Source organism: Lasioglossum baleicum, chromosome 12 (assembly GCF_051020765.1).
Source record: "Lasioglossum baleicum chromosome 12, iyLasBale1, whole genome shotgun sequence".
Classification (NCBI taxonomy): domain Eukaryota; kingdom Metazoa; phylum Arthropoda; class Insecta; order Hymenoptera; family Halictidae; genus Lasioglossum; species Lasioglossum baleicum.
Genome location: NC_134940.1, coordinates 12,567,879 through 12,587,507, shown reverse-complemented (window position 1 = coordinate 12,587,507; position 19,629 = coordinate 12,567,879). Strand labels below are relative to the sequence as shown.

Sequence of the window (19,629 nt, the reverse complement as noted above, 5' to 3'; positions counted from 1 at the left end):
CAGAGACTGAAAGCTCTGGGCGCAATATAAACAAAGCTCGGACTGAAGCTCGCATCGGTGGCTGGCGCCTTGCCGTTCAAACGATGATCGAGCTGTACATGAATGTTCACAATATTTTGCAACAGCTGCCGCGGGAAACGCGTTCGTTAATGAGTTCTGTGAGATCCCGGACGGAACCCTTACGCAGCCAACAACCCGGAAGAGCTCGGTGCAGCTTGGTTCGCTCCAGTTCTGAGCTTACCTATATGTACTCCTCCGTCGAGCGTTGCCACACACTTTACTCCCGCACAGACACAACACCCAGGGGGGATGATCGCGTCGAATGGAGCTTACATCGAGCACCCACGGACCCGATGGGGTGCGAAGTCATAGTACCAGCCTGGGATCCGGGTTTCTAAGAGCTCGGAGGGCGAGCGCACTAGGGGTTCGGATGACAACGATGCATTTTGATCGATCTTATCACACGGCGCGACAGCACGATTTAACGAACAGATCGCGGAGGACGATCGCGAAGGGTTGTCCCGAGCCAACCAACGAACGAGCGAACCCGCGATCTGTCGGCCGGCTGGGCGTTAGCCTCTTCCGCACCGCTGATCTCGCACCGCGCACCCTCAGTCCACCCCCTTGGCCCATCAAGGGGTGGGACAGGAACCACGCTGCTTCAAACCGCGATTCTACCCTTCCCAGAATCGTCTCGCCATCATTTCTTTTCGCATAGGGAAAACCGCGGCAAGTAGATACGTTTGGCAATTTTCGTTCCAACCAATTGCGTAAAAAAAGTATGCTAAAATATTCTTTGTACCTTCCTCTTTACACATTCTAAGCGTAACTTTGAGACAAATACATACAAAAATAAGTTATAAGCTTTTTACTTGTGATAGATGCAGCACATGTTACCCCACCGCATTATTAATATATTTTGTAATTTTATTTTTTTATTAATATATCTTAATGTTATATTTGCACATTGCCTCAGTGCCAATAAATCTTCTTCCTCAAGATAGTCTTGAGCCTTTTCAATAGAATTGAAAAGCCAACACGAATACTTTAAAGAATAGTTAACTAACAAACCTGAAATATCTAGCCATAACTGTGCTACATGTACACAGTGTCCAGATAATTGCATGCACCATCCTGCCCCTGCATCAACTTTATCAATTTCATTAGAAGACTGCGGATGTTTATGTAAAATATGGTTTCCTTGGTGTAATCTAAGAAGGCTGCAGCTAAATATTGTAGTACGCCAGTACAAAAGCTCGGGTCCGATTCTTTGTTGCATTTCAATACGAAAGAGTATAAAAAATGAAATGAAACGTCACGCGAAGTCGTCAATGTAGTCCAGTGATTTAATATTATTATATATAAATAGGCGATGATATCCTCCAGGTGTCGATGCTTAACACAAATTACTCTGACAATTGTATTATATATAGCACCGTTATCAGATTAACGAAAAAACCAGTGTAGAGCTGGTTCGTCCTGATATGGATGAGCCGATATTTCCAAGCAACGCCGGTAAAAGATAGGGGAGATAATTATCAGGTCGATCGATGAATAACAAACTGTTCAGTTACCGTGTCAAGTACGGGGGCCTCTGTAAGGTTGATGTACGATGAGCGTTTATGTTGCGAGTGCGGTGAAATTTTTCCATGATCGCCGAATCTCCCTTTTCAATCAGAGAAAACTATATTATTATACATGTACATATTTATTGAATAATTGTATACGCGCATATCTTACAAGTCGCGATTGTAATTCGTGTACATTTTCAGTTTAATCGGCAACGGTAAGCGACGTATGCTTTCCTTCATGTGACTAGAAATGGCGTCTCTATTTACACGAGTGACCTCGACCTTTTTGGACACTAAATTGTTCCCGTTATGCCTCCAAATGTTTTCTAATAGTCTCTTCCTTATGGTTCCTCTGCACAGCTCCGTCAACGAAACACGACTACACTCAGCTGAAACAATATAAAATCGTTATGATGCATTCCGATGCACTGCATTTGTTTGAACACATTACCCACTGGTAATTTTATTCCTATATAATTCACATGTGAACATTTTTTAATAGCGGTAACGATTAACAAACCAATTAAAGCTTCCAGTAGGCAAAGTGTCGAGGCAGCTGTAAACATACATACGCAAACGAATGTAAGGCTCTATCGAAGGAATAGGTACAACTAATTGAGCAAACGATACTGGCAGGATATTGTACATAAGGAAGCTTTTTTCGTTAAGTCTGATGTACTGTCTCAAGAAATTCTGGGCAGGCATTACAAGGATTCCGCCAATGCATACAAATTGTTTGATAAATGCATGATTCGTTTCAGGACATTCTGCTCCGCAGTATACTCTGTCGTATTGTCTGTCTTGCACAACATTGAGACAGTTTCCTGTTGAATGCATAGTTATGTAACTGTTCCTTGCTCGACCCGAAGCCACATGCACCTGTTACTGAATTCTCTGTGCGTTACCTTGGATGAAACGTGGTTCACAGAAGTCAAACTCATCCAGAGCAGGTGATTTCTTCATAAACTGTTCTAGCCTTTCGTTGGCATACTTTATACAATTATCTTTCAACTCGATACCATGATTTATCCCTCTGTGAGCTAGGAAAGGAACAACGATATAAGGAATACTCTGTAAGGGCTCGTTAAAACAATGTCCTTACTCAATAGGAGTCCCGCTACTGTGTTCAGGTAACCAGTTCCTGACCCGATGTTTAAAAAACTCTGTCCTGGTTGTAAACAAAGCTTTTCTATTACTTCACAGTACACAGACGGTGCAGACAGATGAATATCCCCCAGCTCCCAAGGAAAATCCTTGTAAGCAATGTGTCTATGGGATGCCAAAACGTAATCTGCTCTATCGACCGCTCTAAATGCTTTCTCAACCAGTTTTGATTCTATGTGCATGTCGTCGATTAGGTCATCATTGTTTTGCCTTATTTTCCCACTTTTGAACATCATCAGGTGCTTGAAGGCCGGTAACAGAGTAAAATATTTAGTCAAATAAATAGTTCACATCGTATAATCAAAGAAAAAATATATATTATATATATGTGAAATATGTACTGAGATACAAACAGACTCCGCCATAGTTTATTCTAAAACACTAAATAACCGAGATAACGATAATCATGTCTCGTTAAAAATAACTTACCGCGACAAGACATGGTGTATCCATGGCAGGTATCAAAGTTCATGTAAACATGGGAAATAATATAGATATGGTAATGTCCGATGATATATTTCACCTATTAAAAAATGTAATATAGAGGAATATTAAATGTTTTACGTCATTGTCATCTTTTGTTCTCAAAAAATAATTGAGAAAAATTGAATGAATCATTTCAGTGCCGGGGGTCTTTGCGAGAATACAGTCGAAAAATGTCAGGCGATCGCGCATCTTTCGTTTTGCATTGCAGAATGTTACACTGCAATGTAATTGATTCTTTAGTTTATTTAGTTATACTGCTCGATTCTATAGAATTATGGGCTGGCATTTTTCGGCAATGAACAGAAGAAACACGATCGCGCTGTGTGGCACTAAAACGGTGAAAGTACGGGAAATTTAAAATTTGAATGTCCAACGATCTCGTACCGCACATTGAAATCGTAGATCGCAAAATGAGTAAAAAGATTGACAGCTGGTAAAACGAAGAAATATTTACAAGACTTATGTTATTCTAGAACCTTTACCTTTAATTGTCTATTTAGTGTATAGTTGATCGTAAAGAAGAAAAGGAAGACAGAAAATGACAAACGAACGAAGACACGCGATCACTGACGTCGTTAAATTCCAAGATTCAGAACGCGACTGCGTTGTTTTTGCAGGCGTCGAATGTAAATTGTTGATAGTGCAGTATGAATTATATTTCATATCTTCCGCTGCTTTTGTATCTTTTATTTTGATCGATGTTTAAAAACGCGAAAGTTTTGTAAGTACTATGGCAAGTTTCTAGTGCGCATGCGCATCTACCGCAAGATTGTATTCAATCGGGTTGCTAGAGTTGGGCATTAATCGATTAATAATTTACATCTGCATGGTTACGATTACAACGAATTCATGATCTGGAATCGTATTTAATTCAATTAATTGATAAAAGTAGTTGTCTATGATATAAATATTAGTCAATCGTAATCGTCAATCGCTGATTAAAAACATTAATCGTTAATCATTGACTGCCGAGAGTTACGTTACATTTTTATTAAGAAACTATGTGGATGAATAGGTGGATCATTGTATTTCACAAGCAATATTTTTATTTCGCGACAAAAACAATTATAATAATTATTCATCAATCTAATCGATGCTGAAATATACTTATTTCAGTTATTAGATACATATAATATAGATTACACATCTGTTACATTAAAAATTTAGTCGTATATTTAATTATATTGCAATTGCATACGATAAGATGATATTGCAAAATTAACCCTTTGAATACCAGTACTATTATCGAGACCTAACCAAACCTTATACTGGCTTTCTCATGCAGTCTAGGCGCGTATGTAGTATTCGATACAAAGTTTTCAAGTGAATCGATCAGAAAGCAAAAGCCACGTGGTACTTTCGACAATTTAGAACTCTTGTGAACGATCTCATACCGAGGTATAAACAAAATCATCGCGAACCACCAACACCACCAACTGGTGGCTCCAGCCTTGCGGAAGACTATAATATCTACTTGTAAACAGAAAGTATATATATATATATATATAGCATATTGCGCTCGTGAGAGTTGTGCATACTAAAATGTATTTCTGTTTTATATTCGAAGTCGATAACGCAGAGAAATACGGAAGCGTAATTACACGTGTTCGAATGCACATGTATCTCCGAAGTGATCGAAATATTTTTATCTGGCATTTTATACTGTACGAATGTGAATGAGCCTTTACAGCAGAAGCAACATGGTTCGATGCGCACGCGCACTTACAATGATACCGTCTCCTCGCATATGATGGCGACTGACAACTTTAAAACGTGAGTTTATTATCATATAATTTCTTATGTATATAATTTGCAGTTTGAGTGTAAAATGTAACAGTGGCATCATCGAATGTTCAGATCTCGATCAATCAGGTAATTCTTTTCCACGGCGGCCGCCCGTTAGAGTATATCCTTAAAATTACCGCTCATTATTCGTTAGACCAACATTCACTTATCCTAGTACTTATATACCTATAAAGCTTCCCGTAACTTCTCGCGCTAGCGTGCTTAGAAAAATATTATAAATTCTTTTCTGAATGAACAGAATGTGCACGAACTTGTCAGAGATTTTTTCACACAATTCAAGACAACGTTCGCGTATTGTCGGTCGCTTTTTTTTAATTTACCACCGATTCGCAATCGAGATACTTATAACAGTGGCGAGTTTGGGTACCTTGATAATGATTTGTACCTCTACGTACTCGTAACAAAAAATTGATTATGTTTACGTTGAAACGGTCAGTGCCTCTTCGTTTTCTAATTATCGAGAACTATTTAAATAACCTCGATATATTTGCTACAACAAAAACGACATACCAATGCGTACACAACCAGCAGAATTTATTTCGCGAAACAACAAAAGTACTCGAAATATTTACACCGTAAAACGAAAAACAATTGGAAAAATTATTTCACAAAATTACGTGATATTTAACATATTTACGCATTTGAAAGGTTCTTGTAATCGGTCGTTTTGTCGTATTGTTATCGTTATTACTACCTTGTAACTCGTTTTATAAAATATAAAAAATTATAATAAATTATTTAACAGCAAGCCATTCGTCACTGGGTTTTATACTTGTTTTACATTAAATTGTATCGAAATATCGTGTTTCTCAGAGGAATTTGCGACCGGAATATATTTTAAGACGAATCAATAATCCAGCGAGCATTACGAGTATTAGTTTTATAGTTTGGAGGTTAACGCAGAAGTATATCGAAATCGGAACTCCAGTACTAGCTCGACCGGCGAAAGAACTTTTCTAATTAGCATTTCTCTCGAATCAGTATGAACGATATTTTCACGCGTGAATACGTCAGAAAATATTGATCGTCGAATTTGCGAAATTTGCAAAGGCTGCTAGAAATTGCTGTTTCAAAGACAGAATCCTTTTTCTGATCGCACGTATTGCTCGCTCGACCAATCCGGTTACGATAACAATGCGACGTCACGCTGATATTAGCCGCCATTGGTTCGAACCGAGGGGGAAGGTCTCTGCAGAAATGAAGCAATAAAATCTAATATGCAGCCCAACTTGAAATGAACTTCTACCTCTACCGCGAAACAACGTAGATACTTTCTATGCTGCAAGCTCGCCGATGACAAGCATGTCAACCAAAAATTTCAACTTCCTCGATCGAAAAGCACAATGCGACAATCATTATTGTCCTCTCGGATTTTCCCAAACAAATTCCTGCTGAGGGCTGGGTAAAATTTTGGAGAAAAAATATCTTAAATAATTGTTGTTCTACAATTCAAGTGAAATACTATTTCAACTAATTAGTCAAAAATTTCCGGAAATAAATTATTTTTATTTTGACAATACTTGAGATCTTTTTGTTCCTCGTTACGAGTCAAGGTCAAGGACGTTTTTGCATGGGCCTTTATGACCGACATAACACTCATTTTTATACACCTTGTTTATTAATACATTTTTCAGAAATAATATTTGATCGTTACAAATAAGAGAAAGAATAAATAAAATTCTCACTATTTTGAGAATCGTACAAAGAAAATACTATCTTAAAAACTTTTCTTAACAAATAAGATATTTGCTTTTGTGAAGTGCACGTGCAATTTCAAATAAAATTGACCATTTACTATTTACTATTTGAAATAGTATTTTACCCAGCCTCTCTGGTCCAGGTTGCATCGATCTGTAGGACGCAAATTGGTCGTCCTTTTTTCCCCCACGAGCGAATATTTGCGCGGGAGAATGGTGATGGTTTGCGACGAGAGAAGTCGCGTCTCGTTCCGGCGATCGAACTCGAATCGAGTAAACGTTCGTTCATTCAAGTTCGATGGTTATCGATCTGCCAAACGAACGATCCGACGAACGATTTCAAAATTGCTCGTGCTCGGAGAAAAGTCTGTGCATCGAATGCGGTTAACAACGGGTCGAGAAACTGGCGATTGGTCGAGATCGCGGACTCGTTCCTCGATGTAGCAGAAATCGACCAATCGCGTGGTGTCTGTTGCGCCGTCGCCACTACAGTCAGAGCCTATGAGGATGTAGCTGTGGCGTACGGAGAATGAAGGTTCGAACGCTCAAAAGATACGCGAAGGGAATCGTTCGAAAACCCATGGAAATCTGAATCTTCGTGTCCTTCGCTTACGGGAAAGCAATTGCTCGCCTCGCGTTCCACGATCCCCGGTGGGAACGATCGATTTTCAGATCGGCCCGACAGTGTCTTTTATTCCAGTGAGAGAAGTGTGCGTGCGCGTTGTGTTCGTCGCGACTCCGCGAGTGATTCGTGATGCGCGACGACGACGAATTTCTAAAAGTATTTGAACGTGGTTGTCTGCATTCGAACTATTAAAAAAGATCGTGCTCGCGACCGGCCTTTTTCGCGTAGAATGCGAGAAAGAAGTTGTTCGACATCCTGCGTCTCGTTTGAAAGCGTGAATCTTATTAACGTAACTCCACTCAGCAATAATAGTTCGGCGCGTGTTTTAAATCACGCTAGCGATCCCCTTAACGCCCAGTTATGGCTATTCGCGGATACCATCGCGTTTATTATTAAATAGCTCAAGTCCGTCTGACCCTTCGTCGTATTTTCCGATTGTTTGTTATTGCAATTGTTCGCGAATTATGTAACTAGCAACAATTCCATCGACCGATAGGACTCATTATACACTTTTAGGTCTGTAAAAATGATAACTCGCCTCTCCTTTGTGTTTGCCCTTGTCGTTCGTTTTCCAAACAATTTTTTAAGAGATTGCTTTTGTTCTTATAGTTATCCTGACTTTTCATTATAAATTTTCACAATTCTCGTTTCCAAAAATTCTGGTCACTTTTTTTTACATGTAAAACATCCAGCAGTACCTTTTCCTGTAGTTTTTCCAATTATGTATATTACGTTTACACATGTTTTGTTGATACTATGTTGCAATGTATTTTGAGAAGAATAAAGTGTATGTAATCCTTCACCGAACTGCCCTAAGTTTCTTTCCGTGACTGTTGTGAAGGAAGTTTCATTGCAGTATATAATGCAAAAGTTTCGTGGACGTTTGGAAAATATATATTTGTTGTGTTTTCTTGACAGAATGGAAGAAGAAATCGTTGTTGATGATGTTGATGAGAACAGTAATACAGAGACTCCACAATCGGACGATCCAACGACACCCATCATGCCTTTATTATATATTCAACAGAGTAAACTACGTTCAGCACCGCCGACAACAACAAATCAGACTTTGGTTTCACAGAATGCCACTCAACTCGCTGCCATTATTAATCCAGTCAACAATCAGGTAATTTTATTCAAATATTCCAGCCGTATAATTTCAAACCATTAACATTTCTTTTGCTTGTGTTATATAATTTGAACAGTGAAAAATAATTGTCATAAATCTTAGTAATTGTAAATATATGCATATATAATATGATTCTTACATAAGTAGATATATCACTTTGTACTATATGCCACAATAAACTGCATGGTTACTTATATAGGTCATAGTAACCTATACTTGCTGAAAATGATCCAGAATAATTACTATATTCTACTAAGCAACTACTGTGGAGCGCAAACAAGTGTAACCATGTCATAAGTGAATTAATATACAATCTAAACACTTTAAGTCTGAAATAATAGGACTCTGTGTGTAGGTGGTGTGACAGTGAGTGGCAGATTTCTGTTATAAATATATATATTTGTTCAACACACTTGGGATAGTGAATCATGAGCAAGCAAAAGGGTTACAGATTAGATTCAAAATTGTTTGATTTATAAAAATCTGGCATTTTTTGTTGCATTGTAATACAAAATTCGAAAAGAATATTTTTCAAAGGGTTGCACCAAGTTATACAATTTTTTCATCAGCAACACACCATTGCCCGTTGAACTGTCAGAATCGTTAGATTAGTGTCAAGAATTGTGAACCAGTCAAACACCGATGTTGTTCTTATTTTAGATTGTTGCTGGACAAAATAAAGTGTTTATACAAGGGCCAAGTCAGGTTACCACTTCTCAAAGTAAACAACATATTGTGATTCACCGACCAATCAACACTGTCAGTACAACAACAACATCTCAAGGACAGAAACACATATTGCTTAGAAAGTCCAATACGTCTACTGCTCAGATTGTGCCATTAAGTTCATCTCAGGGGAATCAGACTACCGCACAAGCTGGCAAGCATACATTCGCATATCTCGGAACGCTTATCAAGCCAAACAAAGCGCGCGAATCTGTTGTAATTCCTGCAGGTGATTAATTCCTTTTTAATAACATTATCATCTATACGATGGACACCATTTCTTCTTTCTGGAGACAATGTTAATCGATTTGTTAATGTTCCTTTGTTAGGGGCTTTAACAACAACTCAAATAGCTAAGCCAAAATTAGTGATCGCACCGGTTATCTCTCAATTGGCTCAAACATCAACTAGCACCACCTCAGGCTCTCAGAGTCAGCCTACCAAGCATATGACGAATTTGTTACTACCAGTCACTATTCCTCAGCAAAGCGGATCTACTAAATCTAGTATGTTCAATTTAAAAATTAACAATGGCCAAATTAGCACGGAAAGCAAAGGAACGATTACTGGTACGTAACCAGATTAAATCTCCGTTTTCTCGAACCAGTATTTCTTGAATATCATAATATTTAAACATTACAGTTTTACGGGAATCGAAGACAACGAATTCGGCCACGCATCCGCCGCCGTTGCATCCTATCGCGAAAATGAGTTTGCTAAGCGCGAATAAAGGAAACAACAATTCCACGGATAGTATAAAAATTACAGAGAATCCTGACTCTGCTGTGATCACCCCTATCCCTAAAAAAGATGATAGTGGTATACCCGAGAAAAGGAAGAAAACCATAAGCAATATATTAAGAGGCTCTAGTGAGAAACGACTGAAAAAGCAAAACTTATCAAAATCGCCGCAAGATAGTATGGTTGAGGTCACTTATGCGCTGAGCAGTCCAGAATCGGAGCAAGACAAAGACAAGAAGGTGCAAAACGACGATGATATCACTTTGATCAAAGTGGTACCAAGCGAGGAGAAAAGTGTTAAACTGAATACCAGCATGGATGATGATATAAAGATAGAAATTATTAAAACGCGCACGAGTTGCGTCGAGTCGGTATCAGACAATAAGCACGATGTTAAATTGATTAATCATGACGACATGAAAGATCACTTGAACACCAGTCATACAAACGATACGAGTTTCGATGCTGCGAAAGTGCTAGACTGGAAAGACGGTGTTGGCACATTGCCTGGAAGCACGTTGAAGGTGCGTTACACATTTCTTTTATGAGTAAATGTATTATATATTTTACAATAAAACGTGTATACTTTACAGTTCTGTATGAACGAATTTGGTATCATGGAAGTAGTGGACGAGGACGAGAATAAACAAGGGAAAGATGGAATCGGTGACAAGGAGAATGTTTGTTTAACACAGAATTCCTCGAAATCTAGCCCCCTAACTGTCAACAACGTGAATTCTGACAAGAAGTGTAAGTATCGGAATAATATCTTTTTAAAATAGTATTGTCAGACTAAATTTTAAGTATTTTTCGTTTATAGCGGACGATAGGAAGTCCCGGACTGTTTCAGCAGACACAATGTACCACTGCGAGGGTTGCGGGTGCTATGGTTTGGCCGCTGAATTCGAAAGTCCAATATCTTGTAGCCCAACGTGTACAGACATAATAGACGCTAATAAGAAGCAACCATCGTTGCGGAAGGAAAAGGATTTGAAGTATGTTCTTAGAAAATTTATTCGTTAGATACTCGGCGAAATTGATACTTAAATGAAATATTTGTTTGCACAGAGACTTACGTGCCAAACGGAAACGTAAAAGGCTACTCCAGGAACAACAGCAATCCAAAGAAATGGAGGACAAATCCGACGAGAAAGGGCAAGATAAAGTAAAGTCTGAAACTGACGAGGACACGAAAGATACTATCGCTGGGATTGATGAAGAGAGCCAAGGAGACTCGGCCGAGTCAAAGGTAAGTAAAACGCGGCCTAAATGACCGCATTTTTTAAAACATACTGCTTATAAGTGTGTCTCTGTATGTAGTATCCTTGGCAGACAGGAAAACTCGGATTCTCGTGGTCCAAATACCTCGAGCACTGCAAGGCAAAAGCTGCTCCGGTCAAGCTGTTCAAGGACCCGTTCCCGTATAGTAAAAATCATTTCAAAGTTGGCATGAGACTGGAAGGAATAGACCCGGAACATCCCTCGCGATATTGTGTTCTTACAGTCGCCGAAGTAGTGGGCAAGTCATTCAACGTTTCAGCTGGAAATAAAAATGTTCAACGCTTAATTTACTGTTTTTGATAAACAGGTTACCGAATACGCCTGCATTTCGACGGCTATCCAGAAAATTACGATTTCTGGGTGAACGGGGACAGCATGGACATATTCCCGGTCGGATGGTCGGAGAAAAATGGACACCGATTAGATCCGCCGAAAGGTTACGTGGCCAGTAATTTCAATTGGAATGCTTATCTAAAAATTTGCAAAACTACTGCAGCACCGAAGAATATATTTTCAAATAAGAGTGTAAGCGAATGTGACTTGAGTTTGTATTTTATCGAAAACACTCCAAAATTGCTAAACATAAGCTTTCTCGTTTCAGTCGGTCTTTCCAACTGGTTTCCGCGTAGGAATGAAATTGGAGGCAGTAGATAGGAAGCATTCTTCGTTGGTTTGCGTTGCTAGTATAGCAGGCCTAATGGACTCCCGCATATTAGTTCATTTCGATTCTTGGGACGAAGTCTACGATTATTGGGCAGACGCCAGTTCCCCGTATATTCACCCGGTGGGTTGGTGTCATCATAACGGCCACAGCCTCACTCCGCCCAACAGTAAGTAACAAAATATTGTAATTTATATTCCGGTTCTCACTTGCTTAATCTTATCTGACGAGAATTTCGAGTATGTACTCGTAAAGGCCGTTCGGCACCGATCGGAAGAACATTCTTTAATGCATTTCAATATCTAAACAAAAAAGGTATTATTAAAGTATTGTTGGCTAAACTTCCGAAAACCTCCATGCTCCGAATTGTCTAAAATTTTGTAAATAAGTTCTTTTCTTTTTGACAAAAATTTTCATTACCATTTCAATGTCATTTTCTACCTTCCCGACGCACCGTAGTGTAATGGCCGAACCTTTTAAATCAAATAATCACAGCGCTATAAATAACAAAGTTATTAGGAGTGAGAGAGTTAAATGGGGCACTCTGTATACGAATTCTTCGCCGATCCTCTATTATTTAAACTCATTGGTTATCCAGACGAGTTCGGACAAACGAGGTTCTACTATAGCGAGAACTGCAATTTCTATGCATCCGTAAAGATTCCGCATTGAGAGGAAACGTCGATTTCTCGTTTCAGATTACAAAGATCCAAAATCATTTACGTGGGACACGTATCTGAGGGAGACTAGATCCATGGTTGCACCGGCAAGGGCTTTTAAGCAACGATCGCCTTGCGGGTTCAAGCGTGGAATGAAGTTAGAGGCAGTCGACAAGAGGGTGCCACAATTAATAAGGGTGGCGACGGTCGAGGACGTGAAAGACCACATGTTAGTATACCATGGATAGAAAGAAGAGAGATTATAAAAGAAACGATACAAAAATTATAATAATTTATATTGTAGGTTGAAGATACGGTTCGACGGATGGCCAGAGAATCACGCTTACTGGGTCGATGATGATTCTCCGGACATACATCCGATGGGATGGTGCTTGAAAACGGGTCATCCTCTGGAGCCACCGTTAAGTAAGTCTTGTTTTAACTACACCAAACGTTAAAATAATTTGTTAGATTGTGCCTGATAAGTTAATATCCATTTTGTTCGGTTGCAGCCCCGGATAACTTGAACGATAGAGCAGAGTGCGGGATGTACGGTTGCAGAGGTATAGGACATGTAAAAGGACCTAAATACGCAACGCACAATTCTGCGTCCGGTTGTCCCTATTCGCCTCAGAATCTTCACAAGGTCAGGCAGCTGTCCGATAGGCTGAACCTGAAGCATGAGACATGTGATTTCGAGGACGATGTGTTGGATAAACCGAAAACAGAGAAGACTGATAAAATTAAGATGGAAAAGTCTGAGAAGCCTGAGAAATTGTTGTTCGCCGACGAACGGTTACTGAAGACTGAGAAAGACATTAAGCAAGAGGATGGAGAGTTGTCCGATAAGAACGACAAGTCTGAGAATTCGGAGAAGTAAGTTATACATGAATATTTTTGTCTTTATGTAAACACTGATTATACGAGTAAATAATGACGCGTGGTGTTCAGGTCGAGTAAGTCGAAGCATCACCACAGCGACGGACAAACTGACGATGATGAGCTCTTGAGGAAGAGAAAGAAAAGGTAATTTTTGTTAATGTTAGCGGTTTTACTATTTATTCGAGTTGTGCATTTTACAGTTGTTGTTTTTTATCGACACAGACGACAGATTTCCGAGGAGCCTTTGTATTCTTTATCTAATTACGGCGACTCGTCGCTGACGACTGTACCCTACGCCGTGAATATTCCTGATAAACAGTTGCGTATGGAGCTGTATCAGTCCGTATACAATCCCGGTTACAATCCGTTACCGGACGCGCCGCATATATGGGCGAAGCACAGTAACGCTCTGAATAGAGTGGTGGCGAAGCAGAACACGAATCCTCGACGGTGGTCGAACGAGGAAGTGATCAAGTTCATCCAGAGCATGCCGAATTGCAAAGAAATTGGGAACATCTTTAGAAAACATGTGAGTATTCGAATTGTCTTCTTTCGAAGTGATTCAAACAAGTCTAATCATCGATTGCTTACAGAACATCGACGGCGAAGCATTCTTAATGCTGACCCAAGAGGATTTGGTGTCTCTGCTCGAACTGCGCCTCGGCCCAGCAATTAAGTTGTACAATAGTATAGTTCTCCTGCGACGAAGGGCATCATGAATTACGTGCGATGAACGCACATACAATTGGATTTTGAAAAGTGCAAACTGGCAGCTATCGTGACGATATTGTCGACTGTATTTGTTTTAGAAGTTTATGGAATTTCCCGGTAGAAATGTATTTTCTACTGCGATTGGAGAACTTTATTTCAATGGTGATTCGCGCGAAAAGACTTATATTAATTTCGATCATGCGTGAAAAATTTTATTGTCAGACGACGAAGAACAAGGAGGACGAGGAAGAAATGAGGGATGATAGTGTACGAAGAAACCGAGATCAAGTTTTGAGATATAATCATAGGAATGTACGTGCATTATAAGTACTTACGATTGTCCTTTCTAATTTCTTTTCCTATACAGTCAAGTGCATTCAATCATGTACAAATGTAAATACTAATGATCTTAATAATTAAATATTGTAATACAAAAACATTTGAGGCGCCTGAGAGTGATTACCCCAATCTAAAACAAAAAGTAGGAAGTAGAAATAAAATAATACACATTCATTAACATCCCAAATAATTCTAAAGTAAATCTATATATGTATATATATATAATAAAGAAGTGTGTGTGTGTGTGTATGATCCCATTGATCTGATTCGGTGGGTCTGTCGCACGTGTTTGTCCATCTGTCGGGGTTGGAGTTGTCGGAGCCCGGTGGTTGTAAATAATCAGCCGGTTCGGAACTGGTCCGTGTGCGTTTTTTGACTGCTATAACAACCTTTCCAGGTATATCGCCAGTGGCCGGGAGCCACCCGCCCGGAGGGTGGGGTAATAAAATTTAAGTGGTAATAAAATAAAGAATTCAAGTTTTCTCCTAATTTCGGATTCCATTATACATATACGTCCGAACTCCGAACGACACAAGTGCAACGTGCGGACTAATGATGGAGAGGGAGGGTGCTCCATTTAAAAAGTGGCATCCCCTCCATCGGTTTCGGTGTTGTGCCGCTCACGTGACGACTGGTACCCCCTCCGCCGGCCGGCTGCTATGGCGATGTTTACAGCGTAGTCAGGACGACTGGCCATGTGTTCAGTCGGTGGCTCGTCGCGCGCCGGGTAGCAGTGAGTTCTGGTGCGCGCGCGTATTCTGCTCGTGTTTTCAATCTTGCTTGACAACCACTTGTCAATCTCGACGCTGCTTCTTCGCCAACTGTTCACCGCGTGTCGTTCGAATTGTGATAGTTCGGAGAAGTTGTAGTATCGCGGGGAATTGTAATATTTCGATTGACCTGGAAACCGATCGATAAAACTGTGCGGAACGGAACGATGACACCACCGGTGTCGCGAATGTCACGTTGCAGCGACTGCACTTTCGAATTCCCGTGCGTCGCGATCGATTGTTTACATAACAAAGGGGAGGATCGTGTTGCCCGGTGATCGCTGGCAGTTTTCGACTCGTGCGTAGAGGACGGTCGATTGCGAGGAATACCGAAGGTGGGTCGATCGGCCGAATTCGTTTCCGCTGGTTTCGAGAATCGGACAACGTGATTTCGGCGGTGTGTGTTATGACTGGATTATTTTTCGCGCGTGAAAAGGAGGAGAAGGATGCGGGGTGGTCGTCGCTGATCGTTCTCGAGCGAGAAACACGCGAGAACGCCGAGGAGGAGGGCCGCTCGGTGAAATTCGGCGCGGGATTCGCCGGTGCCACCGGTGGCGCCAAAATGCCCCGTGGCTTGCCGACTAGACGAGGCCTGCAAGCGCTGGCACTCGTTCTTGCCACCGCTTATGCCACAATCCTCCTCTACCAGGCCGTTGCCCCACGTCAGGTAACCATCATAATTCATACACTCTCCCACCACGATATCTATCAACACAACATTCATTTTTCTCAACCCTTCACCGGGCTATTTCACTTTTCGTCTCACCCCTCAAACGCAACTAGAAAAACAAGTAGACATCACCTGTCAGCTATGACCTTATTATCTAGTAGCCAAGATCTAGTATCTACGTGCAAGACACGTTTTTAGGTTCGGCGGTAGGGCATCAGCTTACTACGTAGGCGGTTCGGGTTCAAGGTCTTTTTTCCCCAATTTTTACCGTGGAAATACATTATTTATGATATACTGAGTATATCATGTATAATAGATTAGCGGGCCCAGTTGTTCGTACTACGTATAGTGACGTTGGCCCTTCGTTGGCAATGATCGTTGGCCCACTTGCATGAAAAGGCAACATTTCTAACGGTTTGCCAACAAATATTGCAACGAAGGCCCAATAAAATGGCAACCATAAATACTACGTTCGGAAGCGATATTGGCTAAGTTTTCTCGCACATGCGCAGCGATTTTAGCATCAGTAAAGTAATATTCTCGATAAAATAGGGTACCTTGATAACCCCGTAAAAAGCAAAAATCGTTATGATTTGATTATGAAAAATGAATGTATAACATGCGTATTTGTGTATATTCTGTAACTCGTAGGACACTCGTTTCATTTCGCGTCTCTGGTCCTGAGTCTCTTTGTCCGAAACAGATTGTTTCGCTACTTTCCCGCCAATATCACTGCCCCACCTTTTTAACATAATACATATACAGATACGTAACTGTTTTGGACGCGCATGAGCGAGAAAACTTGGCCAATATCTTAGCACTGGACGCGATATCTAGTTATGTTAATTCGACGACGAATCGAGAGTGGTAAGTCTACCCTACCCGGTCGAGTTTGTTTTCATTCCGGCGGACCGGGTAAATGTTTGCCGTGCGTGCACGTGCTTGTTTCTTTTCGGAGAACCGTTTGGTCATCGAGCAATGTCGATCGAATTTCTGTATGTACATACCATCATCATCGTTATCGTTATTACACCCGTCTTCATTACGTATGCAATAAGACTTCGTCTTACGAAATAAGAAGTAAATGAAATGATATTGTTACCGCGAAGCACTCGGGCTGTAATTAAAACCGGTTTAAACATAACCTATTTACGGAGCGCGATGAAGCAACCGTTGCAAAAATTCGCCTCGCAAGATAAGCAAGAAACGAAAGGATATATTGTTAGCTTAAACTGCGGGCTGCTATTAAACCCGTTTACAGCGTAACCTATTTATCTGGCGCATGCGCCAAACCGACCGTTACGAGAATTCAAATTTGATCAAGAATCATTAATACTAGGTTTATGGAGCACTAAGCGTGATTATTTTATATTACCTTACACAAAGAACGAGACTGTGTCTATCCTAATTTTTAGCCATGTTTTTATAATATATACCCAAAGAACCGCAAATTAACAATATTAGAATCCGTGAACCTAGTGTTAACACTAAACCTACCATCGCCGGTCAAATGACCGGTTTCTGGTATTTTATTTCACAATTATTGAAATTATAATGATGCTTTCACTGGAAATGATTAATAATAAATTGTATTATAAATTCTATGATGTGATTTTTATGAGGCAACACATGCCAGCCATTTTTAAAGCTCGGTAGTTTTAGTGTTAAGCGAGGATTCTTGATTTTTAGAGATACTGACAAATAAAATTTTTTAATTGTGGGCGCACACGTAACAAGAATGATTAACACGTTGCGTTACCTATTTCAGTGGGTGGACGAAATGACGGTGGAGGTGAACAGCCGAAGCGTGTTGGTGGAGGTGCCTGCATCTAGGAGAATCATCAACGAAGAATCATCGGTGACTCCCGCGGTCGCGACAGCGACCATGGCACCGCCTTCAACGAACCTAGATGATGTATTCATCAGCGTGAAGACAACCAAACACTACCACCATTCTCGTCTGCCAGCGATCATCAGCACATGGTTCCAATTTGCTAAGGATCAGGTATTGTAGAATGCATTCTTCTCTCTTACTTTTAACCTATTGATGAGATTTTGGAAAATATCGAATTTTGTGCGAATTAATTCTCCTAGGTCATTGAGCATTGATAACTTGATCACTTGCAAATCGAGCCTCTGAGCTTTGGAGACGTGAATTTTGAGGCACTAACGCTTTTGGCCCTTGAACTTTGGAAGACTTGAGTATTTGGATCCTAAATTTCGGACGTCGAACTTCGAGATCTTGAGAATTGGATTCTCAAGCTTCAGAACTAGTACACTAGTACAAAGCGTGTTGATACAGTTTGGAAACATAGGCGCATTTGATGGGACGTCGTCGTGGGAATGGGATTCGCTCTATTTCTGCTTGACTGTTCCGTCTCTCTACTTTTTCGCCCCCTTATTCACCATTAGCATTCGCGCTGTTACGGCCAGGCTAGACAATAACTAGTCTGTTTGCGTTATCGTTTATCTTCGGAGCGTACAAAATTTGATCTGCTCCTCCATTCCGCGTTTGTCGTTGATACACAGTTCCATGCGCGTCCCGTTGTATTTTCCACGTGCGCTTATCAGCTTCTCCTCGGTTTCTCCTTCGGCTTGAAAAAGAGCCCGTTACCTTGTAGGGATACGACTGCGAGAGAGCGAGAGAGAGAGAGATGCGGTTTAGGAAGCGGCAGGTAACTTTCGCGATATTATCTGTCGCCGCGACTAATTGCGCGCATTGTAAATCCTCCCCGCTGTTCCCTATCCTATGAGGACAGGTCTTCCTGGAACGGTAGCCCAGAAAAGTCGAGGGCCAACCTTCGGCCCGGCAGATTCTCGAGAATCGCGCGTTCGCTGCCAGTACTCGCTCGCTAAAAGACCATTTCGGAGCACTTATCTCTTCCATCCGGTGCCGTATTCGCTTGTAACGCTGTTGTCGGCCCCCTTTGAGACCTGCCCGCGCATTGAGAGACGTCGCACGACAAACAGAAAGATCTACCTTGGAGCCCGAGCTCCTCGATCAGAATTTTTTCTGATCAAGATCCTGACGGCTCGGGCTGCAGAGCTACGAACTCTGACGTCTTGGTACAGGGAACTTGAGATTGGAAATATTAGGGGTCGATGGAACCGATCCTAAAGCTGTGGATATTTTTATTAGAAGCTTTCCTTGTTGGATTTTGTCGTTGGCAAGCTCTAAAGATCCGAGCTAAAGAGCCTGAAATGCAAAATCCCAAAGTTGCAGTCCACCGGCAACAGGTTGATCGAAATTGGTCAGTTCCCCACTTTTTTGCAATGATCACGGCGATTTTGTTTTCCCTGCATGGGAGAGTCCCACGGTTCACCTCCGACCCTCCGACCTGCACGCTAAACTGCGTCCACGTACACACGAGGATCCCGGGTACGAATCCGCATTTTCGTATCCCGAAACCCTTTTACCTGCTGGCTGATCGGCCAGGGTGCTTTAATCACGTGTAATCAGCGGAACCGACGGTGATTAAGCGGGCACCGTAGCTGGGGATACCATAGAGCCCTTATGCCCTCTCTCTCTCTCTCTCTCTCTCTCTCTCTTGCACGATTCGGTTTCGCAGCTTAACGTTTTCGCGTCTATTTGGTTCTCGCCATAAATTCTCCGGAATAGATTCTCGCATTGTCTCGCGTCGGACAAGGATATTGGAAAACATTAGTAGGGGCCCGGTCCGAGATAGGTTCGGGACGGGTCCGGGCCCGGGA

The 19,629-nt window shown here is 41.1% G+C and overlaps 4 protein-coding genes across 13 annotated transcripts in view; 2 read left to right on the top strand and 2 right to left on the bottom strand.

Moving 5' to 3' along the window:
* Positions 1 to 1,802, bottom strand: part of LOC143214329 (uncharacterized) — a 33,744-nt gene extending 31,942 nt beyond the window's left edge. For 3 of the 5 annotated variants that reach the window (XM_076435228.1, XM_076435231.1, XM_076435232.1), the window contains exon 1: positions 242 to 1,617. The gene's annotated coding sequence lies outside the window, so the exon portion shown is untranslated. The other 2 variants (XM_076435229.1, XM_076435230.1) reach the window with 2 other exon arrangements.
* LOC143214335 (protein-L-isoaspartate O-methyltransferase domain-containing protein 1) lies at positions 1,688 to 4,609 on the bottom strand. Its single transcript, XM_076435254.1, has 6 exons — positions 3,704 to 4,609; positions 3,165 to 3,258; positions 2,674 to 2,977; positions 2,477 to 2,611; positions 2,144 to 2,395; positions 1,688 to 1,960 (listed from the first exon to the last, which is right to left on the bottom strand). Exons 2-6 carry the CDS (start codon positions 3,186 to 3,188, stop codon positions 1,737 to 1,739), a joined length of 939 nt encoding a protein of 312 aa, XP_076291369.1. The 5' UTR covers positions 3,189 to 3,258; positions 3,704 to 4,609; the 3' UTR covers positions 1,688 to 1,736.
* Positions 4,610 to 4,765: 156 nt separating this feature from the next.
* On the top strand, positions 4,766 to 14,578 carry L(3)mbt (lethal (3) malignant brain tumor). Of its 6 annotated transcripts, none has more exons than XM_076435235.1 (17): positions 4,766 to 4,994; positions 8,268 to 8,475; positions 9,139 to 9,433; positions 9,558 to 9,773; positions 9,847 to 10,469; positions 10,539 to 10,695; positions 10,766 to 10,940; positions 11,014 to 11,194; positions 11,266 to 11,464; positions 11,534 to 11,751; positions 11,828 to 12,056; positions 12,586 to 12,775; positions 12,851 to 12,972; positions 13,059 to 13,422; positions 13,498 to 13,572; positions 13,651 to 13,957; positions 14,022 to 14,578. In XM_076435235.1, exons 1-17 carry the CDS (start codon positions 4,930 to 4,932, stop codon positions 14,145 to 14,147), a joined length of 3,750 nt encoding a protein of 1,249 aa, XP_076291350.1. In that variant the 5' UTR covers positions 4,766 to 4,929; the 3' UTR covers positions 14,148 to 14,578. The 6 variants fall into 6 exon arrangements, with proteins under 6 accessions (XP_076291350.1, XP_076291348.1, XP_076291349.1 ...); XM_076435233.1 differs by having other exon boundaries at positions 4,772 to 4,994; positions 9,534 to 9,773; XM_076435234.1 differs by having other exon boundaries at positions 4,774 to 4,994; positions 9,534 to 9,773; positions 11,278 to 11,464.
* A 565-nt stretch (positions 14,579 to 15,143) lies between these two features.
* The window catches only part of Fng (Fringe glycosyltransferase), a 101,164-nt gene continuing 96,678 nt past the window's right edge, over positions 15,144 to 19,629 (top strand). Inside the window, exons 1-2 of the mRNA XM_076435246.1 lie at positions 15,144 to 15,915; positions 17,687 to 17,923. Of these exons, the coding sequence (XP_076291361.1) occupies positions 15,655 to 15,915; positions 17,687 to 17,923 (498 nt within the window). The 5' untranslated portion in view covers positions 15,144 to 15,654. The remainder of the gene's footprint in view (positions 15,916 to 17,686; positions 17,924 to 19,629) is intronic.